At 41.1% G+C, this 26625-nt stretch overlaps 1 protein-coding gene across 1 annotated transcript in view; it reads right to left on the bottom strand.

Annotated features, from left to right (window-relative positions):
- Window positions 1-26625, bottom strand: part of LOC308130609 (ERC protein 2-like) — a gene marked incomplete at both ends in the record, with an annotated part of 109485 nt that overhangs the window by 47572 nt on the left and 35288 nt on the right. The window contains 4 exons of the mRNA XM_080497017.1: window positions 4050-4243; window positions 5693-5734; window positions 9867-10055; window positions 14528-14665. Of these exons, the coding sequence (XP_080353143.1) occupies window positions 4050-4243; window positions 5693-5734; window positions 9867-10055; window positions 14528-14665 (563 nt within the window). The remainder of the gene's footprint in view (window positions 1-4049; window positions 4244-5692; window positions 5735-9866; window positions 10056-14527; window positions 14666-26625) is intronic.

The raw sequence follows: 26625 nt of genomic DNA on the forward strand, positions 1-26625 counted from the left end.
GGATGCTGAGCGATCACAGCTTCATGACTCCGTCCCAAATCTGACTGTGGGAAACCGTGAATATTAAGTAGGGCGTAGGATGAGAAGGGCTTCCTTTCTTTGTTGACTTTTCCCAGGTAAATTAAGCTTAAAAATGTAATAACATTTTAGGGAGAAAAAGAAAACAGATTTGTATCTTTGCCTTCATAACCCTTAATTCTTATTTTGCCTCTTTTAATAAACAGCAGAGTGGAACAAAATCCTCTGATTTTAAGCAGCCAAGGACATACCGGGACTGTTTTTACTCGGGGTTGCACAATATATTGAATAACAGGCAGATACAATCTGAGGTAAATACACTTTCTCTCCAGAGCTAAAGGAGGAGACAGACAGAAGAAGAAGATGGGACTGTGTGGAACTGTAGCAACAGTCACGATTCATCTGTTTATGAATGAAAACTGGTTCACCAAACCTCCTCTTATCACATTACAAATACAACTTCACTATTTCTTTTTATGCGTGTGAGAGCAGCTCTGCTTGCATGTGCTCAGGTTCATGTGCAGAAATGAGATTACACTGATATATTTGGTGGTGTTGTTTAGATCGAGGGTGTCAAACCTGAGTTATTTATTTATTTTTTGACATTTCACTGAACTTTGCACTAAATGGTATATTTCAAATTGGCTTCATGTTGATATTGTACTCATTTTCCATAGTAGTTGTTTGGTTTTGTGAAAATATAAACATTTTAATACCGTATACTCTGAGTCACAACAAAGAAAATCATTCAAATTAAATTTAAAAGTTATTATGGGACTATTTTACCAATCCAGCTCACTCGAGATCAAATTGGGCTATATGTGTCACCTGAACTAAAACCAGTTTGATAGCCCTGGTTCAGATGTAGAAGCAGCAGCCGTATCAACGATGCTCACACACTCACTCACTAATGGCGCATGTTGGTTTAGAAGATCCTCAATCTCCAATAGGAACAACTCGTTGTGTCTTACTACAGGACATGGTGAGGTGGAGAATAGAAACATGAGCCCTGCTAAAACCATTCAAAGAAACATGTCACTTCCGTTGTAGGTGCATAATTGTTTGTATTTCAGGGTTTTAGCTTCCACTTGCTGCTGTTTAAAGAATTGTGGCCGAATGCAATAAAAAGCAACTTGTTTACAGATTCAATCAAGTGAAAATATCTCATGCCGGAACTTTGGGGGTTTATGCATGGTTTCCCATGCTTGCTGTACATTATGTGAGCTTTCAGTATGTGAACCTTCATTATGGTCACAGGAATAAAGCCAGAAATCATATATTTGCTTACGTGTTTGCAAATGGGTATTTTCCAATGTACCAGTATATGTCTGCCAGAAAATACTACCAACAAGTACAGTCCTCAGTCTCACCTTAGACATGCATAAATACAAATGCATGCGCATACACACACATACACATATATATATACACACACACACATGCCTCCCTTTTCCTGAAACCCTCCCTCACATACCAGAGTGCTTACCTCGCCAGTGGCTGTGGTACGGTGAGACTAGGAGGCTGATTTATATTTTAAAGTTGAGCCCCCCACATTATATCACGGTCGGGGAACTTTAAAAGTATAGCACCCCGAAATCTGCTGAGGTATTTCCAAAATGTATTGATGTACACCCCCTGAGGGATGAACACAAAGAAAAAATAAAAGCCTCTATATTCTTTGCAGATATAGAAAAAATAAAGCGCAGATTTCAAGCTCGATCAAACTGTCAGAATTTATATCTCAGATACCCTAAACTGCATATGTGTTTACTTTACTTCTGACGTTAAAGGATAATCGAGGCCCACTGTGATTGAAACAGACAATTCACTGGCGTTGCGCTCAATATACCTTGTTTTTATTTGTTTTCATGATAATCCATCATGAAGCAATCATCATTCCTGGATCGGAGAGCTTCATTTAACAAAACCAACAGATGTTCAGAAGTGAAATACACACATGTCCACTACATTCTAATAAAGAGTAAATAAAGCACCAACTACCTAATGTTATCGCTGATAACTCGTGGTGGATTTAAAGAATAACTAAGCCGTGAAATAACTGTGAGCTGCGTTGCCAACTGGATGAGAAAGTGTCTGTTTCCTCATCTGTTCTTCTCTTTCTCCTTTCAGATAGTGGTTAATAGGCCATCTGAGTGAGCTCCAAGAGAAACAGTATGATTAAAAAGACATTCATCCTCCTCACAGACGTACTATCTCACTGAACTCCAATCAGCACACAGACTGCTGGTAGTGTCTGAAAACACACATACACAGATTTTTATTTCTGTTTATATCCATGTTTAATCCAAACCTCTGCTGATAACTAACTAGTAGCCCACTATAAATAATCAATTTTTCAGAACCTGTGTGTGACTTTGACCTCGGAGTGCTGACCAGAGGAGAAGGGTCAGCCTGATAGCACTGACTGGTTGACACTAATGAGACGGCAGCCTCAAGAAGACGGACGAGCTGAGGAGGAAAGAAACTCCTCCAGATGATCCAAGCGCTCTTCTCCCAGAAATTGCTGCGTTCACTTGCACACGGAATCCAAACACACCGATTAGCGCACGCGTGCGCACATACAGCCTGTGACGGCTACATGTGAGTTGCAGACAAATGTGGACATGGAGGTAGAGGCATGACGCATTCAAAACATACATGGAAACAGAGGGTGCACTGTGCGAACAAACTCTGCAGGAGCTACTGTATTCCTATTATACTCCACTCTCATGCGTTCCCACAGAGTTTGAGTCAGCAGTGGGTTTCCATGCCAGAGCGGGGAGTCTGTAAAACGGGTAATGAATGAGGCAGGAAACTGTGTTGGATCCAGCACACGCAGCCCATCCAGATCGGTTCTCAGCTATTCAGAACCGTAGCGAGCGTTAACACACCTGATGAGGCCACAAATAACTGTAACGGTTTCAAGTTGAGATACATAATTTGTAAAGAAACAAATAAACATTAAAAACATCTCTTTGTGTCCATCTCCGGTCCATGTTCTTCACACATCCACCACAAACACTCGCGTACAGTATCTCTGCCTTGGCACAACACAACCGCTCATTTGGGTACATATACACACCATGCCAATCCATAAATCAGATGATAATTGAGTAGCACTGTGCCAGTAATAAACAGACTAGTATAAACAGCCAGTGTCTGGGCTGGATACACCACCTCCCACTGGCATACCGCTGGCTGGCTGGCTGCCTGGCCAACTCAAAAACACACTCTTATATACACACAAACATGTCGACTGAACCCATTTACTGTAACACAAAGACAGAAGCAAAACATCCGATCTGTTGGGCTTCCAGACACTTTGGTAAAAACACATATACATAATTTAATATGAGTAAAAAAATACACACGAGAGTGCATTGAAATGTAAAAAAAAAAACCACCTCTCAGAAATCAACACAAGAGAGAAGATATACGTCTCTGGTGATGGAGAACAGGAACCATATAAAGGGTCTTATTGTGTTATTGGTGTGGTGGGAATGAAGAGCGAGGTTGTTTTTCAGTAAATAGATCCTACATTTACTGTCCTTGTGGGATAGTTTAATCTGAGCTTCCTGAGAATCAGATTTGAGCTAAATATCTCGAACTTACCTTAAAGGTAAGAAGAAAAAAAAAGGAGTGATGACTTTATGTTGCACAATACTGGTGGGGCAGTGATGGTAGGACAAACAAGCACACTGAGTATCTACTTACCCAGGTCTGTGGACAATGACAGACAAAAAAAAAAAGACAATCCAAAATGATTAAAGTTACACATGCATTTCAGTCACAGCCAGCTTTTCCCGACTGAGCTTACATCAGGCAAAAAGTATGACAACATGAAAGTAGTTTCAAGTGGAAGAAAGACACAATCTAGACAGTTTATATCTCACGGATTACTTCTTTATAAATAGAGGACTTAGGAATGAATCAGTGTTTTTCAGAGATCCGGTCACTTGGAAAGACTCTGTGAGGACACGCAGATGTCGTCTTGTAAAGAAAGTCACACATTTTTTTGTTGATACGCTCACCTCTCAAGATCGGTGATTTTCTTCTCTTTGCATGATTTGTCAATTTCAGCATCCTTCAGTGCTCCCATCAGCCTGTCCACCTCAGCCTGGGACTTCCTGGATTCCTCTCGGTAACGGGCCACTTCCTGCTCCAGAAGCCTCAGACGATCTGTGATGTCCGGACACATCCGCACTGCTTCCTGTGTGTTCTGGGTCTTTGGGAATGTGTGGAATAGGAAGTGAGATCGGGTGAATTAAAATACTTTTTTTTTTTTCCCACAGGCATAGTCTGTGGTAAACACTGTGTTAAGAACAGCAGCCTGTTTGGTACATACAAGAATCAGCCGTTTAGAATTATCTAACTATTTGAAGACCATTATCTAACTTTCAATCGACAGGTTCCCCAATTTGAATATGCCATATTAATTTCTCATCAACATCAAAATAGTTTTAGAAAATTTGAGACTATTGTATTAAGACCTCGATACAAAATGTTCAGTAAGGTTTTTTGCAAATACATCCCATTTATACACTAAAACAATAACACCATAAGTGACAAACATGAGTGTTCAAATGAAAGTTCTGCATGCATTAGATCCAGGGTGTCAAGCACATTTTAGTTCAGTTTCAGCTTGAGTGAGCCAGACCTTCAAAGTAATACTATAATAGCCTTTAAATTAAAATTGTAATGTTTTTCTTTGATGTAGTGCAGAGAATATGTAATGAAAATGTTTATATTTTTGTAATTTTGCAAAAATTACTACAGAAAGCGACAACAACTTCAACATAAAGCCAATTTTAATGAAACCTTCTGGTACAAAATACAGTGAAATGTACCAAAACAAACTTCTCCTAGAGCTGTTGCATTATGCATATTTTTACAAAGTCAATCTGACTAGCATAGCTTTGAGGTGAACAGTAATGTCACGTGTGCACTTAATATCATGTTTGAGGCCATTTACATAAGGGCAAACCTTCCATAGGACAAGCTCTTCTGGATATGCAACCTTTAATGGCTCTGATTATTCAATAAAAAGCAACTTGCCCTATTCAAACTATTAGCTGAGCTTTATAGACAGGTGTTGTACAGAATATTGGCGCAGTGAAAAATTAGCCACAGCATTCAACATTTGTTTGAAATCATGAAAATAATCTTGTTGAAAAAGACAATCTTCACAGAAAGTCTACTTCTTGGAACTTTAAAGCCTAAATACAGGATGACAACAAGGTAACCCATAGTAGTATGAAATCAATTTTACTAGCTGTAAACATCCACATTTTGTTTTCATTTAGCACTTTTCAGTATTTTGCGAGTACCATTTCACTAATCATCTCCTTAAAAATGTTATGCGATATATGAATTCAGCTTTAATACTCCATATAAGTTAATATCACGTTTGGCTCCGTGTCTCTGACAACCTTTGTAATTCTGTTTGGCCAAATGTCCACAACCATTTTATTCAAGACCTATAAAAGCTTAAAAAAAAAAAAAAGAATCACAAGAGAATTTTTATTGCCCCAGTTCACTAATAGATTACTATGGCATGTAAAACACAATCCTTCTTTTAAGCACGAGAAAAATTGTTTCTGAGATTTATGACTCATTTCACTGCATTGCATTTGAAATCCCAGTACTTGGACTTTTTCTAGCAGGAAGAACCTACCGTGGGGCTGACTGATGGAGGCCCTTCTACTTTGGATTGCACCTAGAAATGACAGAAAGAGAGAAAGAGAAAGAGCAACATGACAACACAGAAAAACCAACTGCAGTTTGGACATCCTGTAAGACCCTCACACGCCTGGCACTGGCACATGGTTTTGCTGTGGTATGACTCTGCATGGGCCACTCTTTAAAAGGAAAATAAAACTTGAACTAAAATGAAGCTCTGCCAGGACCAGAGTGTACCCTCATCTGTTCACACCCCCCCCCCCCCCCCCCCCCCACCCCCCCCCCCCCCCCCCCCCCCCCCCCCCCCCCGCACCACCACCCCCCCCCCCCCCCCCCCCCCCCCCCCCACTCCTTTCCTGGATGATGCTATTCTGTGGTTTCCTTCTATCAGTTGCCTCCCTGGGGCGTCCTTCTTGCAGAGTTTGGAGTTCAGTCATTATCATCATAAAATGACTGACTGTCTGTTTGGCTGCGAATTTATGAGACCACCAAACATCTCAATTTTTTTTTTTTTTTGTAACTAAAAATGTTGAATCCATTCTTCTCTAAGAAAAATATCCCAGAGGAAGTTTGTAGCCTAGAATTATCTTTCTGTCTACTTAGTCTACCTCTCTCCGTCGACTGTGTTTGTGAAGATTGTTTAACTTGTCGAGACAGCTGAGGCCATTCGTTTAAACATCATCAAGTGAATGTGCACAAACACTTATGCACACACATGGCCATGTTTCAGTCACTTCAGAGACATCACATTCACTTGCGCCCATTTATTACAGACTTACTTTAACCCAAAGCTAAAACTAAGTCTACAGTAAAATGTAACCGTCTCTGTTATGTTGGCATGTTGTTTGTAGCAAAAGTAAGGCAGGTCAGCATAATGTAACTTTTATAAACAGATTTGTTCCCCCACAAAGATGAATAAAGTAATTACAGGCACATTGAACAATTTATTGTCAGATCTGCATAAGTCTGGAACTGTGAATGTAGCTCTCCTGGAGTCTGTCATTAGGAAATAAAACCCATAGAGTGTCTGTTAACTATTACCATAGACGATCCTAAGAAATACAGCTTTCCAATTATCCCAGCAGATAAACAAAATACATACGTTTCCCCATGCAGCTCAGATCTATAACCTTAGGGACAGCATATGGAGCACTATTACATACCTTATTTCAAGGTTTTTCTCTTGCAGATTTGATGGAAAATCTGTAAATACTGAAACTAAAAATGTTAATGAATCCACGAAAGAGTGGATGGTTCTGTTCAGTCACTTTTGATGCAATAATGTTTCACAGGCATGTATGATCAAGTTTGTAAATCAGAGTTTCCCTAATAATAACCAAACTTGCTTGCGTCTCGTTTGGGTTTGGAGTCTTTTCTATGTGGAGTTCTGCAGGTAGACCGTTTTTCACCCTCACACTCAAAAGCATGCACACGAGGCTAATTAATGACTCTAGATTAAATATTAATACGTGTTCATGCTTGCCTATGTTTTTCCTGTGTTGACCCATCCACAGCGTGTGTTGCTGAGTTGTCATACGTGTTTGACTTATCATAGTTTCTCTGCACTATAATAATCTTAAAAGAAGAACATTTGACCCAATGAATAGTAAAGCTTGTCAATGTTGACCTCATTCTCACCATATTTCCACCACACCTAGCTCCACACACTCAAGAGTAAACATCAAACTCGCACAAAATGCATTAAAATGGTTGGAGAGTGAGTTTTGTTCTTGAATGAGATGGATAGCTGGCGCTGAGAGGACAGCGGGTCCGGCAGGAATCTGCGATATTATGACAGGAGAGGAAAGGCCAGCAAAGATACGATTACATACACAGTCAAATTATTATTATCATTCCTCGAGATGTCTCAAGTGTAAATATTACAAGAAAAGTTAAATATGTGCAGCCACCAGACCAGACTCTGCGCTGAATAATTCAACTCCTGGTCAGAGACTACCAGCAACACTAATGCTGTGCTGTATTTTTTTTAAAAGAGGCTTTTATCATTGCTCAAGTTCTCATTAAGTTGTTATGTGTTTTTCTTTTTTTTAATTTAGTTTCATCTCTGTTTTATCAGGAAGAAACAAAGTCACTTGTGAAAAAAGTTTCAAAAGTAGGTCGGACTAAATGGCATCTGTCTGGGGTGAAATGGACAAATTATCTTGTTGAATGAGACTCCGAAGTGTTTTAAGGTGTGGTGCCTCCTCGCTGATCAAAGCCAACCCTCCCTAAAAAGGTCACAGTCTTCTGTCAGTTTTTTTTCTTTCTTTTCTTTTCTTGTTTTCTTTGAAGAGTGAGTGTTTGGATCCAGAAGTCCTTTATTAACCCTGGAATCAACAAATACTGCTTTATGGGAAGAGGATGAGGATGTAGTGAAGTCAACAGAGCTCTGAGGTCAAGATAAAAAGCTCCGCCAACAGCCTTACTGAGTCAATAATACTAACATGTGCAGATACAATGAATGTGTACATGGACTGATGCAAACTCCACATCTGCTTCAAAGGTAAATAAGTTGAAAGTGCCACGGATCAGCAGCTTCAGGCACACATGCTGATTTCTCCATGTTTGGAGGTATTTACTAACATTTTTATTAAATGATGGTTCAAATCCAAGCACACAGAGATTGAGGTAACTGTACATCGCTTGAAGCTACTTTATATTTTTTTTCTATGTTGTTTCTTTTAAGAGTGCAATAAAGAAATTACAGAAAAATATATGATGCCTGATGCATATAGCACATACAGAAGATGCTTTTTGCACACATTCCAACCACTGACCATTAGACAGAAGAATACAGTGGATGCAATGGAAGTACAGTTCGATTCTGACTTGAATTTGTTTAATTCTTTAACTTATAATATATTAGTAACATTTATTAGTAGTGTATTTGTCTGAGTCCGCCCTACTACAATAGCGAGTTAAAAGTCACCTGAGATAGTCGCGCACACACACACGCACACGCACACACACACACACACACACACACACACACACACACACACACACACACACACACACACACACACACACACACACACACACACACACACACACACACACACACACTTGCTTGCATGCATGCGATGGCACCGAAAAAAACACAGACAAGCATACACACGTACATAAAAGCACAAACATCATCTATCTTTTAAAAGAATCTGTGAGTTTACATAACAGGGCTGATTGCTGCCGACGACACAAAATACTGCAATTATGGCAACACTTCTGTCAGAGTGTGAATCTGTTTGCTCCAAAGAATTATTGAGCTGCTGTCCCTTTGATGTGGTCCCGCGCAAACACTCAACAAGTTATCATTTCACAGGAATGAGATGTGTGTACGGATTTCATAGAGTATAAAGGAAAACATTCTCATAAATGTTGGCAGGGCAAGAGTCTGTCCTGGCTTGTAAGCCCAGGAGAAGAAAAGGAGAGAGAGAAAAGACAGCAAGGCCTCTGACTTGGCACCCGATCGGGGATAGAGGGATCTTTTACGTTCATAAATCACTCCCTCTTAATTCATCCCTTTATCCTGTGGGACAAAGTGCAAGCAGGCCCTCAGCTCGAGAGTTGCTAACAATAATGTGGCTGCTCACAGGGAGGTAAAGAGAGTGGAAATACGATTACAGTGGATGTTTGCAATGTAAATACAGGGTACAAATGGCACATTACAAGTGTTACAGGGTATATGCAGTGATTGCACTCAGGGCTGTGTGTCTGCACATCAACATTCTTCATTGTGCTTGTATCCACATGTACCGGCTCTCAACTATAAATTATATTTTGTTTTGAATATTTCAGGTCATTTAACATTTCAGGAATGGATAAAATTATATACTCTAAACAAAGTGACGTAATTTACCATCTCTGCATACCACACACACACACACTTTTGATCTCAACTGATTTGGGATGGGCCTCCCCCCTCCAGCACAAAACCATAAATGTAATAGTTATGACGGTTGCAGATAATATAAAAAGAGTTATCCGCTATTTCAACTCGAAACAAGCGTCAGAATTATTTTTATTGCCCATGTTTCCCAACATTATATTTCACTGCAAAAGTCATCAAACTGTAGGTCTGGCGTTCACCGAGCTCACTCTCCCGCACTTTGAAAACCCCTGATCATCACTTCATATGATCACTTTCAGTGATTCCAATCCTCACTCACCTCTCCATCAGGCCTCTGGTTTTGGGTTGGGCTGGGGTTACCAGTCTGGCTCAGGATCACTTTCTGAGGCAGCAGAGCTGCAAGTTTGTCCTTCAGTTCTTGGTTCTCCTTCCTCATGCGCTCCAGCTCTTCCAGCCGAACCCTGTCCTCCCGGTCCTTCTGCTCCCGGAGGTTTTCAATCACTCGCTCCTGAGAAAGTGAAACAGACAGAAAGGAGCAGAGTTGAGAGAGGCAGAATCACTCTTTTTCTCAAGCCTCAACAGCTATCATCTGCATATACCTCATTCATGTACAAATGTGAGAAAATGGTTGTTGTTTGGCTTCCAGTGTTAAACCCTTCTATTATTGGAAACCCTAAATCAATATCTTTCTGTAAAGGATGAACAGCATACTGCAGAATGTGTGACGATAGACATACTCATAAAAGCCCGTCATAAATAATACGACCGTGAATAATAGAAAGCACATGAGAGGATCAGAGCCAAATGGAACAGAAAGAGACCGAGGACAGAGGAGAAGGGACAGAGACAGATTAGATTGGACGGTGCTGCCGATCGCTTTCTCACAGCCAGACATTGTTACTGATAAACTTCACTGGAAGGTTCATCATCATAATTTTCTCATTTTTCTAGTTACATTGGACAGCAGAACCACAGCTTTGAGAATTGGACTGAGACAAAGTCCTCGCCATGGGTGGCTGAGTATGCAGTGTGTGTGTGTGTGTGTGTGTGTGTGTGTGTGTGTGTGTGTGTGTGTGCGTGCGTGCGTGCGTGCGTGCGTGCGTGCGTGCGTGCGTGCGTGCAGGCGGGCGTGCGTGCGTGCGTGCGTGTGCATGTGTGCGTGCGTGAGCGTGTGTGTGTGTATGGACTGAAGTGATTACCAAGGTGTTTATTCAGGTGTTTATTTAGGCACAGGGTACAGCTCAGCAATGAGGCTTTACGATGTGGCATCGCCGCATGATTGGCAGCTTTAAACCCCGGGGTAATTGGACAAATACACTCACTAACTAGACCTGGCACAGTACAGCGGTGCATAGTAGGCTTTAGAAGAGCGGGCAAGACGGACCGATCAGAGAGAGAGAGAGAGACCACTTGGCCAGCACTTCCTGGGTGTTTTCCCAACATTGTGAAATATCTGCAGGATGTTTGGAAGGGAAAGAAAACCCAGGATATGACAATAAAACCTGCATACGGGTCTTAGGTGTAGAGCATACATAAACACAACAGACTCTGGCGTATAAAATCACACACCAAAACAGTCACACACCAAAAGCAGGGTTCAGCGTGGGCACAATGCCCCAGCCTGTTAATTAGAACCACAGCACTGCGGCTAGTGACTGGCTCCAAGAGCAGGTTTGTGACAGAGTTTGTGATTAGCAACACACACACTCGCTCTTGTAAACACATTACACACACCCTGTGCTGACCACAAAGTCTGAAAAGCTTGCCAACATTCTCCTCATCACAGCTGAATTATATGTAGGCTGCATCAGAAGTGGTTTCTGGGTAAACAGATGGGCTGACACAGAAAAGGGATTTACAGTTTATTGTGCCATTATGCTATTCATTTCAAAGTTTGTCGGCAACAAAAACAAATGTAGGTGATAAAAGATCATTTTAAGTGAAAACATCTATAAACTGTATCAGTCCATAAGCTGTAAACACATTGAAACACACACTGGCCAGCATCTAGTCTGTTATTGGGCAGAATAAACCATTCTGGAACGAAGGTATTTTAATTCTTCGTAGTTTAGTTAAGCGAGAATGTAGGTGATAAATACACACAGAAGAGCGTCTCACGAAATCAATCCTGTGTTCTTACTCTTTGTGGCCCACAATCACGTCCGGCCCCTTGATACTGCACAAGGCCCATCTATTTACCAAAAAACCTCAGCTCATATATATATATATATGGGATCATCTGGAAAACAAACAGCCCAGCTGGACACATCTGTACTAACTGCCTTTATCCAACAGTCAGTAAACATAAATGTAAACCAGCATTTATCTTTTCACCTGCAGTACAAACAAACATGTAACTGGGAACCATTTTTGCCTGAAGTGCCAAACCAATCATTCTTCAAACTGTAGGACCGACAACTGCGTGTTAGCAAGAACTTCAAACATGCAGCAGAGTTGAGAAAGATGGAGTCACTCTGACATCAAGCCAGACACTGGAAGACACAGTGTGTGGTGCCAGGCCGGGATTTCATATCGCCATGCTCGTGATTTCTGCAGTATACTTTATAACATCAAACCCATCGTAAATTCATTTTGGTCACCAATCAAAAACTGCTGTGAAGTTTTTGGTCCAAGTGTAAATCTAATAATTCTCATCAGTTTTAGCTCTTTCCTTCAGAATGGTGTGAAATCAATGGGGTTTCTTGGGGTGAGGACTTGTGTGATGAAACACGCTGCATTTTTTCTGGAAACAAAACACCACACTGGCCAACATGGCCATTCATCTTTTAGCGCTGGTGGCGGCATGCTAACTCTGAACTGTTGAGGTGAGGCTTTATGGAGACCAGCTGCTCTCTGATGTTGCCAGAAAACAACAGACGCTGAATGTTTACAACCAAAATTCAGCCCATCTACTCATCCACCCATGTGGACTAAGTCTGTCTGCTTCACCTTGAATCACATTGAAGCCTTTCAACAGGACGGTTTTTCGTTAATAACATATTTTCCCTTACACATGCGGAAATGTGCTCGATGTGGACATGTCCTATTTGTCTCGCAGCTTGTTAGACTATGAGACTTGCTTGTTATCTTATTTCTACACTAAACGACATGTGCCCATCCAAGAAATCAAACATTTGGTGCGGATGAGTGTTATTTCATCTGTGCTACCATTGGACAAGGTGATAGAGAAAATGAATGGATAATACAGGTGAATTCACAATTTTGTTCAGCTTATGGTATACAATCCATCTATCTTATATACAGCTGCTTTTATCCCAGTGTTTGATGACCTATAAGGGCTTCAAATGTTACAGGAGGAATTGATTCTTTTTTTGATACTTTATTTGATTCACATGTACTAATTCACACTGAGGAGGAACTGTAAGCTTCTCTTTGAGACTTCACATTACAGCGTGTGTTTCGTGTCATTTTCAGGGGCGGAGCATCAAGTGGGAGTCGGGGTGGTAGCTGTCCCCCAACTCCTAGTGGCTTGATTATAAAAATCAATGATGACAAATATTTCTAAAGAGGCATTGGTGTGGATTAGGTTTATATCTATATGTTTCAACAGTCAATAACATGGCTGGTATTAAATTTGAGTAATTCATTATGGTTACATATGTGTTGCTAGGCTGGACTTAGAACATTTTAAGATTTTAGCTGGACTGAAATTAAAGTCCAACTATCACAGCTAGACGATGTGACTGAAAGTGGATCTGCTCCTGCAGGTATACAAAGCAGTCTGACTGGAAAAGAGACTACTTGCATAAGATGACTAAGTCAAAAGGCATGAAAAAATAAGAGGAGCTCAAAGAACAGAAACCAGCTAACTCGTTATCTCATGATGATATCTGGTGTTTGTTTTTGGACTTCCTACCTCGCTGTTTACTCTTGGTGAGAACCATGAAGTTGTACTATAAATACAGAAAAGTTGCATTACTAGCATGTGCTACTGTATTTCTCTTGTCGCTGGTCTCACTTGTGCTCCTGGAGAACATGCACATTTCTTACTCCACCCTTACATTCCTTGACCTCTCCGGTCATTAATTCTGAGGCCACCTCCATCATCAGGGCTGTGCCTCCACTGTCATTCAACTTTTCCATCTTCCCATTCCTTATCCTTTCTAAACTTGCAACCTCCCTTTATTCTATACATCACTCCCTCCCTACGTCTGGCTTGGTTACAGACAAGAGATCTTAGCCCTCCGGTCTGCCTGCAGCCACCCTCCCCTCTCCCTGACTCTCCTCACACCGGAGCAGATCTGGTGTGGTCCAAGGCCTATAAATTAGGATCCTGAAGTCAATAATTCAGAGCAGTGAGTCATGGTGAAGCTTGCAGCTTAATTAAGCCATAAGCTGCTGCCCCGCTTCCTGAAGTGTGTCTGGATTTGTAAAACTTTCCAGACGGTTCCACATCAAGTAGTGATGCTGCGTTTTGACTTCATTATATCTGATAAACATTAAGCCTCTTTGTTGATGAGATGCTCTTTAGATCATCACTTTAGTGATTATTTAAGCATTTCAAGGAAGCGTGAGGTTTTGTTAGTGTGTGTTCAGACATACATATAGGTCAAAAGCACACCATGCATTAAAGTTAGGTTTTGGATATTACCATAATCTGTAAGCAATAGTTTATAATTACAGTGAACTTTGTCTGTTGTATTTGCTTATAATTTTGACACATTTTCAACCTTGTTCATTTACCCCTTTAGAGAAACACAGGGTCAAAATCATACTTTCAGCTGATCACAGTGAAGATAAAGTGGAATTCATCAGTGATGATAAACTGCTACTTGAAATAGAAAAAAAGAAAGAAAAAGTCTTCATCAAACAAAAACCTTAAAAAAAAAGTCTAAACATTATGTTTACTTGGTCTATTTTAAGAAATAGAAAAACTCTTATTTTTCCAAATTGGAAGCACAATGTGCACCACAGGTTGTCAAACATTTCTGAACCATGATCTTTCTTCCTTCGCCATACCTTTTCTGATAAAGCCTCTTCCAGCGTGGACAGAGCTGTGTCGGTGTTGCTGGAGTCCGTCTGAAGGCCCTGTACTCTTTCTCTCAATCCAGCCACCTGTTTGTCTTTATCCTTCAACTGTTCCAGCAAGTTCTCAATCTAAAGAGAGAAACAGGGAAAGAGATGAGGTGACATTGAAGATATTGTTTTTGTAAAACAAATACTGTGATCGGGACAGAGTGGACATGGAAAGAAAAGTTCAGACTGAGCCTGAAAAGTCATGAAGAGCTTGTACAATAAAAACAAAGGGTGTGGACCAGATGCCTTTGGTACACAAGGACCATCCATCCATCCATCCATCCATCCATCATCCATTCTTTAATCATCCATTGAATATTACTCCAAAGAGAGGGAGGGGATGTAGATCAACCAGTATTCATATAGCTCAGCCTCTTCTTTACCAAAACACAACCAGGATAAATACTGTTTCTTTCCGGCACAATATTAATTTAAATTTCGAAAATACACACTGAATACTGAGCCTCTGGCAGAATTTCTCGGTTGTAATGTCTGTTATTCTGGTGTAGCATTTCCAAGATGAGCAACAATGAAAGCATCTATCGTATGACGTTTATGGTCCACAAAGAAGGGAATTCCTAGTAATGCTGTTTCAATATGACTTCCTTAAGTTGCTTCAGTCACGCAGTCATTTTGATACACATAGGGCATCAAATGACACCCTCTCAATAATAGCTCTTATAGACAGTCTCACGAAACAGTGACTGACTCTATCAAACTTAGTATCAGTTTACCAGCGTGACACGAAGAGTTAATTCTGCCCAGTGACTTGGAGGACTCTATCTTACTGTCTCTGCCTTTCTGTGGCTAACCTCATGTTGCTAAAGTGGCGGTGTAATAGCCAGTTGCGGTGTTCAACAGCCTTTATCTGATGAACATCTGCAAAACAGAACACACACAAAGACACACTGACGGACACACTCAGGAGCACACAAACACAAAGCGCTCTGAGCTATACCAAACAAAACACTACCAGATGCAGCTGGGGCAGGACACAGTGCCATGCAACCAGACTCCAGAGGTCTACAAATTACTTTCAAAGGGACATCACATCTGGAGATAGGATATGGTGATATAGTGACATGGTGACTTGTTTGTGGCTCGGGTTAGTTTCCAAAAACAACTCCCCGGTCCTTTGAAATCTGAATTATTAGCATCTTGATCAAAAGGAAAAATTAGCTGAATCAATTCCTCCAGATTCATTAAGATCAATACACAAGAGGCAAGCTTTAGATTTCCTGGGGTTTTTTTTCTACAGACAATGTGCCATTCACTCACTGCTGCAAAGCATTAATACCACATTTGACCCAAGTGGTCGTTTCTCAGATCAGGGTATGTACTGTACTAAACAAAAGGCACATGCACTGAAAGGAATTCATTATTTAATGAACATGAGAGTCCAATAAAAGTAAAAGCTAAACACTTGAGGCTATCAAGAGACCAACAGTTTCATTGCAACAGTGACAGGATGAAACTGTGCGGTGGGGAGAAAAGACTGCATTCCAGTCATGGGTACATAGATAGATAATGTCCAAATCTGCACAGCGATTTTACAAATGAATCCAATTAGACTGCAGTCTTTGGTGTTTTCTGCTCCCTGGAGGGCAAGGGCAAAGATTTAAAGCACCCATCTTGGTTTCGGCAATGGGGGGGAGTGGTGGGAGGAGGGTGGGAAAAAGCAGCCAGGACCCTTTGGCAGATCTTGATAGGTTAATGACAGTCATTACACAACCAAGCTAAAGCCTCTGCTGGGTCGGTCCACAACCGTTAGGGACATAACAGCCTTCAGGGAATGATGGGAAAGCTTCACACTACCAAAGTCAGATAACATTCCCAGCGATTCATGATTGCCGTGGGTGTGTTTGATGGGATTTGAAGGTGGCCACTGTGAGAAAGAAAGGCGGATGGGCTTCGATGTAGATTCCTCATTCATTTTTTTCTCATCTTTCTCTAATTCAAACTGAATGGCCTAAAGAGGCACTTTCACTCATTTTACATGAATGACATGCACACATATGAATTTTAAAGTGCCATGCACAGGACTTCCATGCCGTTAAGCCATTAAGGGTGAAAACAGATAACAGAACACCTGCAACAGAATGGGCTTATCTCCACATGCCGTAAACTCAGAGGAAGGGCAAACAAACCCAATATCTCACTCTGGCCTCTGGTTGTAGTAACACAGTAGCTCGACATGCCTTGTTCTCCTGGACATGCACAAAAACATATACATGTGCACTCATGCACACCCTTGCACCCCGTCCCTCTGGACAACACAGAGTACTATGTTAGGTTAAATTGACCATGTCACCCATGCTCCTTAGATAAATGATTATATTTTTCAACAGTCTTAGGTTTGCTTTGGCCTGGTCACATAAAATAACAACCTCGATGAAATATTTAGCCTTGTTGCTCGGCCATATATGAAAATGTGCCAACAAAAAAAAACCCAACCTTAAAGAGAACTCAAAACCTGTACCGCTGCATGACAATGAGTCAAGTGAGGCATGGATGTGGGAATGGGGGTAAAGAATGTTGTCATATTCCTCAAACTCCAATCACACTATCAGGAAAAAAAAAACTGCCTTGAGCTGACAGGATGCGGGGCAGCAGTGAGCCCCTCTGAGAGAAGAGGGGGCCTCCCTTCCAGTAGCTTGGTTGTTTAGATGAGAACAGCAGCCGATCATTTTATCTCTCAGTGTTACAGGCTACCTCAGACTAACCTCCTGCATCCCCTCTCTCCCTTCTTATTCACATAAACACACACACACACACACACACACACACGCACACACAGGATTTTATCACTAAACTACAGTGCATGTCACTGACCAAACACACCTCCCAATGAAGCAGACCACCTACAACAGACTCTTCCTCACTCTGAAGGCAATGCAGTGCACTGTGGATTGTCTGTCTCCATTTGTGTGTGTGTGTGTGTGTGTGTGTGTGTGTGTGTGTGTGTGTGTGTGTGTGTGTGTGTGTGTGTGTGTGTGTGTGTGTGTGTGTGTGCGTGTGTGTGTGTGTGTGTGTGTGTGTGTGTGTGTGTGTGTGTGTGTGTGTGTGTGTGTGAGTGTGTGCTGCGTTTTTGTCCTCACCAAAATCCATGACGTCCATCTAAGCCGCCTCCCACACAGCAAGCTTCCTATAGTTTACAACCGCACTGTTTTGACTCTGATAACTTTATCAAAAGGCTGATAGGACAGGACTGGGTTCCCCTCAAAAGTGGGAGTGTTGATGTATAACTAAGTTCCACTGACCTTGACATTGCACACACTGTTGACTGCTGTAGCTCCCAAAAGGAATTTTTTTTACAAAGTCTGTAATACCCCAACCTATTACAAGTGACTTTTTCTGACCAGCAGCTTTTGGAAAGTAGACTATTATTAACCAATGATTTCAATATATTAAAGATAGATGGTGATTATAGATGACATTTCAATAAGAGTTGTAGTCCAAAAATAATGTTCAAATATAAATAAAATCTGGTTCAATCGAACCCCCAATCAGATGAAATCAACTAACTTTCTTTTTAAAACAGGACTATTCATTCTGACATTATATTTTAATTGTGTTGGGAATTGAAAGACTGGGACAACAGCTTCCATACATTCACTCAGGTTTTTAAAAATTCACAGTTGTCAACAAAACATTACAATTCTTTGTTCGGTAAACTTACAAACCCACTATGAGCTTTGCTTTTACATTGTGGTCGCAGTCAGTACACTATGATCATGATTAGCAGAAGCGAAGCTCTAATGTAATGGGAGAGGAGTATCTGGCGAATAAACGGATGGTGACCTAAAAGCTGCTTGTTCCGGAGAAGAACCACAAACCCGGCCGACCCGTCTGTCTTCCATCCAAACTAAAAACTCAAACTCTGCGTGGCCGCCAGAGGAATCATTTCTGTAGAACACAAAAGAGACCAGCGCCGAGCGTGACCACCATAAAAATACAATCAGTTATATTTTTAAAACTCTTCTGGACCAATAAAAATACCAAACAATTATTGGTCGCCTTTTCTGAACAGCAACTTGCTTGTCATCGCCTCTGAAAATATGACAGGGACAGTTGTAAAAAAACAAAACAAAAGAGCCTGGCGCTGACATGTACGAGCGTGCACGTGCACAGAGGACCAATAACCGCAAACAGAACAATATGTAGTAACTGTGCGAGTTTCCCCAGAGAAATCCAGGTCACAGTCAAACAGAAACAGTATGAAAGACTAGAACGATCATACTCCTACGTCAAGTTCTCCACAATCACTTCCTGCGATCCAAGTAAAGCATGTACATATTAAACTTGGAATAATGTTGGCCATGCACGTAGGTGCGCATGTGTACGTGTGCATGTGTGTGTGCCTGTGTGTACTAAAGAAGGCCTCTATTACAGTACACACCAACATGTACACTCGCATACTGTTTCCATATCCTGCCATCAAAGGCAGTTGACTCCTGGATTAATAAAGGACTACCGAGTGCTCAGATGGAGTTCTTCAAAGGGAAACACCATGATTATGAGGACAGGAGGGAGAAGACGGTGACCTTTTGGGTGTGAGGAGGGTGCGCTTGCCCTTCATGTAACCCATGTTCCTGCACCACCTCCCACCCACCCCATGTCTGCCTGAGATCTGTCGCAGGGGCAAAACTCCCAGTCAACCCATACTGTGTGAGCTGGCGCCTCCATGTGGTGATGTGCTGCTATGAGTGCATTCTTTACCTCTACAATCATCATTTGAAATTTATGTCTGTGCTTTGTTTTTTGACCACTTTTATCAGGAGTGCTGACTGGCACACAACCAGAGAGAAGATCCAACTTCCCGATGTTATCGGAGCAATCTGCAAGAGGTTATTAATCACGTCTCTGCAAAGCAGGCTGACGCGTGAGACGTAGCGTCTTCTCTGGTCCTAGGTTATACTTGTAAAACAGGCAACACACACATTTTCTCTCTAACACTTTATGATTTGTTTGGCTAATTTAGATGGGGAAATGTAACCTAAAGTGCCAAGCCAGATTACAATGGTCAATTTAGCTATCTAATGAAAGAGAACTGCCACACATGACTCATGCCTGTGAGGTCCCTATTACATGTCTATAAATCACTGAGCTCTCTGCCTGGGACAATGAACAAGAGAAACCTTCAAAGAAGAGAATGACACCTCTTCCCTTCTCACCTTAAATGACCTTTCTGATTTTATGCCGCTTCGCTTGAGGAGACATTATTCATCTGTTATCGACCGTATCGACCGAGCACAATGACTTCATAAGACGAGTGGTGCCCGAGAGAGGGAGAGGGAGAGGGAGAGGGAGAGGGAGAGGGAGGAGGAGGAGGAGGAGGAGGGAGGGTCCACCAGTGTGATGCTCATAGTCTGAAATCATCCAAAGTCTTCTGAATGATGAAAAGAAGACATTATTTTAGGTGTCTGTCAGCCGTACTGATATTTATCCTGAAGGAAAAGTTCAAACGGAAAAATGAATCCATTCAACCAAACCTCTTCAACCCTCTTCAGAAAGAAGCATTTTAAAAGGAAAAAAAAAAAAAACTCAAGCAGACTCTTGCCTATTTGACAGGAAAAGAAACAGAAATTATTGAAGTGAACTGGAGCGAAAAAAAAAATATTTTGAGGTTTGACCCCAATTATGACAGAGGCTTTCTCTGTGATGCCCCAACATTTACTTGATCTTTAGTCTTATGCAACAGGAAACAAATGTACAAAAAGAGTTTTGCATTGAGAAAATATGATACGGACAAAAAAAACATTAGATTATTTGTCAATAATAATAAATGTGGCTCACATTTTTGATATTTTCAAAAGTTACAGGCCAAGCTAATCATATTCCATGAGATAAATGAGCTGGAAATGCTGAACTGTATTCCATCTCAAGAGAAAGCAGCGTGCACGTGACAGTTTGATGAAAAGCAAACACACAGAGGCTGCTTTGGAAGAGAAATGAGATGGCGCACAATATTGAATAATATATACTTAAGGTGTGAGCAATGAGTTGTGTTTTTGGTATACATTTTGTTGACTAAGAGTTCAGAGAAATTGGAGACATAAATGGGCAGATTTACAGGCATATCTGAGTTCTTTGTGTATGTTATAATATTGCAGATCAAACCCCTTCTAATTTGATCCCGTGTTTGTTTAAGTCAGTGTAATTTACACCTACTGAAACAATAGTATTCAAGGAGCATGAAAATGTTGGCATATGAACACACATGTGCTACAAGGAAACAACGCTACGTTGCCTGACTCTGCACATTTATGCAGAATCTGATCTCGGGAGGGACACGCACACGCACACGCACACACACACACACACACACACACATACACACACACACACAAACACACACACAAAATCAGTCCGTGATTATTATCGCAAAAGTCAGGCCAGGTTCAAGCGGTGGCGGCTGCATATAGCACTCACACGTTTGACAAGCAGACATCCTCCCCCTCTTCCATCCACATTCCTCCAAAGTCATTCACACAGAAACTCTCCGATGCATTCATACATATCAATTAGGCACTAACACACATGTGGACATGCAACACACACACACACACACACACACACACCCACACGCACACACACAGACACATATGCACGCATACGCAGATTCTGACACACTCACAGAGCATATAGGAGATACGATAGGAGCATTGTTTTTTTTTTCTGCTGGTCGTCCACAGAGCAAACATGAGTAGTGAGAGATTCTTGCAGACCCGAAGCTGTTCAATGAAGACTGATTGTACTTGTGCAAGCTCCACTCTACGTGAGTGTGAGTGCGTTTGTGTGTGTGCTGGCCAAGTTGATCCACGTCCATGCTTTTTAGGCTCAAGACCCTATCTCTGCCCCCCCTCAGCTGCGGAATGTAGCAGTGATTGCTGGGTAATTACCCCAACGCTTTAGTCCTCTGCTCCCAGCACCATTAGTATTAATGCTTTCTCTTTTTCTGGTTTTTGGAGAGAGGGAACGGGAGCCCTTTGATCAGAAAGAAAGAAAGAAAGAAAGAAAGAAAGAAAGAAAGAAAGAAAGAAAGAAAGAAAGAAAGAAAGAAAGAAAGAAAGAAAGAAAGAAAGAAGAGAAATGTGGCCACCCGTTGGGCTTCTGACCCAGAACTGCTTCATCCGGTCAGACAGGTGAAATACGGAAAGCAGTCAAAGAGTTCAAGTGAGGGGTCAAAGGTCAAACTCAGTGTGGCCGGTTTGTTCTGAGAGTGTCGGGAATGAAGTGAAGCGCCCGTTTCACATCTTAAAGTATGAAATACTAACACACTGAGGTGAAAGGGATCAGCTTGGGTCAGGTGGTCATCACATCTGAGGTCTTCATCACCAACTTCTTTGATTTCCTTCACTGGAGTGTGTGTCTTGTGGTCGGGCTAAAGATGGGCCGAAATGGCTGGTTTCTGATATATTATGACCCGACGCTGGGTTTGTCTTGACGGATGTGTAGCCTGGCTCCAATCAGCCAGCCCCAGGCTCTCGCCATTAAACCGGCTGATTGCTGATAGGAGCAGGGGGGAATACATGGGGGCCTAACACATGCAGTTTACCGGAACCTCCCCAGCTCCAACGGGCTTATCGGTGGCCACGTCTCTGCACTCTGATTGGTCAGCTGGAGTCTATTAGGATGAAAGGCATTAGTGGCCTCATCACAAATCTATCAAGATCGCACACTCTCAGATGCAAGAACATACAGTCAAAAGTGTTATCTGTGAGGATCTCTGAGAAACACAGCTGTTTCTGACACAGTCACTCACCTGGAGTATTTATGGAGCACTTAACAGATGTACAGTATCTCGTGAAAGAACAGACTGTATATTAGTCAGATAAGCAAAAAGGTAACATGTAGGGGACTATAAATACCACTACAATAGGTATTAGATGTATTTTAGCATCATCTGTGGACTTTTGTCTTGTGACATAGTAATTCTCTTAGAATAATACTATTTGATAATTTGACCTGATGAAGTTGATGATGATATGGAAAACAAGCCTTATCGTACAGTTTCGCAATTACAATATACCAAAAAAAGGTTAACTTCATCAAAGTTTTAATTCATTAAGACGAAAGGAAATGAGTCTTAACTGGCGGAATATACAGAACTTTGTTCAAAGGCATTTTTTTTTATAAACTGTGATGACTCATATTTTGTCACTTCATGCGATTCGCAAAATGTAAACTAAGCAAAAGGTCAAGCAGGTATGTTTACTGGAAGTACAGATTGTTAAAGAAGTTCAGCTTGAAATGAGTGTCTAATTTCAGCCCTGATGGATGCATGAAACCTTGTTAGTGCTCATCAAGATCTGCATTTCCATTGTGTGGTATCAGATAACTGATTTAGTTTATTATCAGTCACAACATTATAACCATCCAGAGCTCATCCTTTCAGCTTGACATTTCCTTGATAAGATGGAAATCAGGTTAATTTGGATGCACCATCTCAAATATAGATGTAGTTATCTGGATAAAATAGTCTGGAACAATGTATAGTTAGGGGTGACCCATCACATGAAATGGGATAAATATCTATGATGAAATACCCAATATGCATCAAATCAACTATAAATTGCATTTTGGGTATTGGAAACATGTGAAAACCTGAATCCCAAATAACTGAATTGTATCCATACTAATTCACTTGGGCACATATTTTATACATTTTAATTGCCTTACTGACTTATATCCTGCATAACTTAACTCCAACTTTGAAACGGATCTACAAGCAAAACTTTAAAGCTCATTCAACATTTAACATTTAAGTCCCCTAAACAACAACAAGTTTGTTGCGCAAGTGTGTAAACACAATCAGAGAGACTCAACAGTATACACACACACACACACACACACACACACACACACACACACACACACACACACACACACACACACACACACACACACACACACACACACACACACACACACACACACACACACACTAAACACTGTGGCAATGCTGGACTAATATTTTCCTTTCTAGCAACATGCACCACTTCCCCTCGCAATCCATATGCATCACACTCAACAGTGCCAGTGTTGTTTTGGGGAAGTGTGTAAAACATGTGGGTGGAGGAACAGACAAGAGGCAGAAAGAAACACTGACGGGCGTTTTATGAAAACACCGAAATCACCGAAAGTATGCGAGTGTCACAGTAGATGAAAATGAACACAGGACAGTCATCAGATAATATTCATCCATTTATCCAACAAGAGACATGAACATTTAATATATTTCAACAGAAGTAAACTCTCATTAAAATTTGAAAAATGGACAGTCAGAGGAGCAATTGCTCCAGAGAGACCAAAAGCTGAGTGGGGGAGAGGAAAGAGAAGAACGACTCTGTTTGTCTCTATATCAATCTGCCTTCTCTCTACTTTCCTTCACAATCAAAGGCCTCCAAGTTGATGAAACCAGGCCGGGGCCGGTGATGACACCAGGCCAGAGCAAGTGCTGAAAACCTCTGGCAGAGTTTGCACTGCAACAAAGGTTAGTTCCCCGAGACGGCTGAAGAGAGACCCGCTAAACATTATAACAACGAAGGAAAGCTCTTGTGTTGTGGGGCATCCTTCCATAGAGACACAAACATTCACACATATGTCCAGTGCAGCCCTCGCAGATGTAATCAAATCTCCCCGTCTTGTGGTTGCTATAGGAAGAAACACGATAGGGGGACACTATACTTCCACGCACACAGCCAGCCTTTTTAAAGGCATGAATATGGATTGTGATGACCACAATGTTTGAACATGAATAACACATGTATGCCAAAACCACACCACAACCAGCCCTGCATATGTACCTCCCAAAGTCCTACCCCCACAGTGAAAGAAAAAAAAGAAGCAAAAATGAAAAAATAAATAAATAAACGCATCATTATGCATTGGTCATGGTCTCGCAGACCAAGCTCAAAAACAGAGCTTTCACTGTTCTATGTCGTGATGCATAGGACCAAATTAACTGCATAAATGTGGGATTTTTTTCATTTAAAGACCAGTTCCTCATTATTTTCATTTAAAGTCAGCCTGTAGCTACAAGGATCAATCTCAGACTCAAACTACAGCCGTGACATCAGAGTAGCATGCTGAGTTATAGTGGTTGACTGTGTTGAGTCTCAAAGGAAAAGATAAAAATCATCAAACTTTCCTGATATAGAAAAAAAATACAACAGTAATTAGAATGGATGTGACCAGTTGACTGAGCAATTAAATGTCAGCCTTGTGGCTATTTCAGCATTAGAAATATAATAGGTCAAGTATGAGGTTCTGGTTAACTGTTGTGCAGATGTCCACCACTAGTTGGAGCAAAACGGGAGTGGGAAGATGAGAAGTTGGAAGAGAGAATGCAAATGACCAGGCAGAGTAAAGCTTTCTTATTAATTTGATCGAGCCTGAATACGTAATGCTGGAAGTCAAACAATACTCAAGCAGCATTTAAAATGTAACATTGGTGGTGACGATTTTCAGTGTTAATGCAAACAATATTTCCACGGAGAATGTTGAAGATGCATAACTCTAAATTGTGTTTCATTAGAGGTCAGGACCATCCTGAATAATGAGTGATATAACCCTAACCCTTTTGCAGTGTTTCTTTGTCTGTATCTATCTGCTAAGGACTGGTCTGTCTTCGTGTCTGCATCTCATCAGTCCAACAATCTGGGAGATATTTGTCTCATATGTAAAGTATCACTTGTTGAATGCAGCACCCAAGAGGGCCTAAAAAGGGGCACTTCACTACTCAGAGGGTCCACATTTTAAACACAGACGGGGGGCAACAAACCCTCAACCATCAAAGTTGAGGAGGTCTCACAGATGAAAATGTGGTTTTACTGAAGTACTCTCATTTGTTTCTCCATGAAGTCGGCCTTTGACACTTCAAATATGCGGTTAAAACTGATAAATCTGTCATGGGGCGCCAAGCAAGTGAAGATTTTTGATGCCTTTATTTAAAAATAAAAACACGTCATTCAAGTTCAAATATGCAAAAACAACAAATGTCCAGATGAGGAAATGTCAAAAAGAACTGCAGCATGACACGATTCAAAACTAAAAACTGGCATCATGTTTTATGCACATTTCTTTCTTCATCTTGTTTTCAATTTTATGCTGCAGTCTCGTAAACATCCAGCAGACTGTTTAACTTTCAGATCTGCTGATGTCAATATGTATGACAAAGAAGAGAGACACTGTTTCTTGTGATTGTTGGGGACATTGGATCAATTTAACTCTAAGCTTTGTGAGCGAGTAATTTTAACTGGAACCCCTTACACAATCGTAACCTCGCCTTAAAACCACATCCTGACGCTTAAAATATGTGTAAAATGTTTGTGGGATCGAGTATTTTGGTTCCCACAATGGTGCACACACACTAATGTTATGGATGCTTTGCGGGAACGTTGCATTGATGCGTGTTCCTCCCCTGGAGACTCACTCTAAACTCAGCTGTAAATGCTCCATGCGAAACCATAACCTGTCTCCAAACCGAACCCAAAAACTTTGTCTAACCTTAACAAATGTCTTCACCTACTTTTAGGAAAGCAAGACCACACACACTAACTTGAAACTTTTGGGTCTGTCATCAGCCTTCATCATCATCTGCAGCTCTCTGGGTGGTGAAGCTCCGGGCCTGTTTACAGTGAAGATGGAGGTCTGCTCATAATAACACAAATGCATCACCTTAACCCTCAAAGCTTTTTTTCGACAGCAGGGGATCAAATCTGAGAGATAAACAGCCGTGTGAAATGCCGTTAGGTTCAACTGGCTCTGATAACTTCATGAAGAAGAGGCCTGCAACTTTTTAACATTTCTGAATTGTGGTTTTAAAGTACAAAAAGAAAAAAGAAAAACATTAGTTGTTGACAGCCAAAGTTCAGTTGTCAACAACAGATTCACAGTAGTTTTGTAAGCTTCTCAAGTAACTTCATTTTCAAGGATGTCTTCATTCATGACAGTTATTTTTAATAAAACGACGTCAAATATAATTTGAAGGTGCAACAATTTATTCAGCATGAAACTGGCAAGGAAGCAGCCGCATT

Source organism: Blennius ocellaris (genome assembly GCF_963422515.1).
Source record: "Blennius ocellaris genome assembly, chromosome: 5".
NCBI lineage: Eukaryota > Metazoa > Chordata > Actinopteri > Blenniiformes > Blenniidae > Blennius > Blennius ocellaris.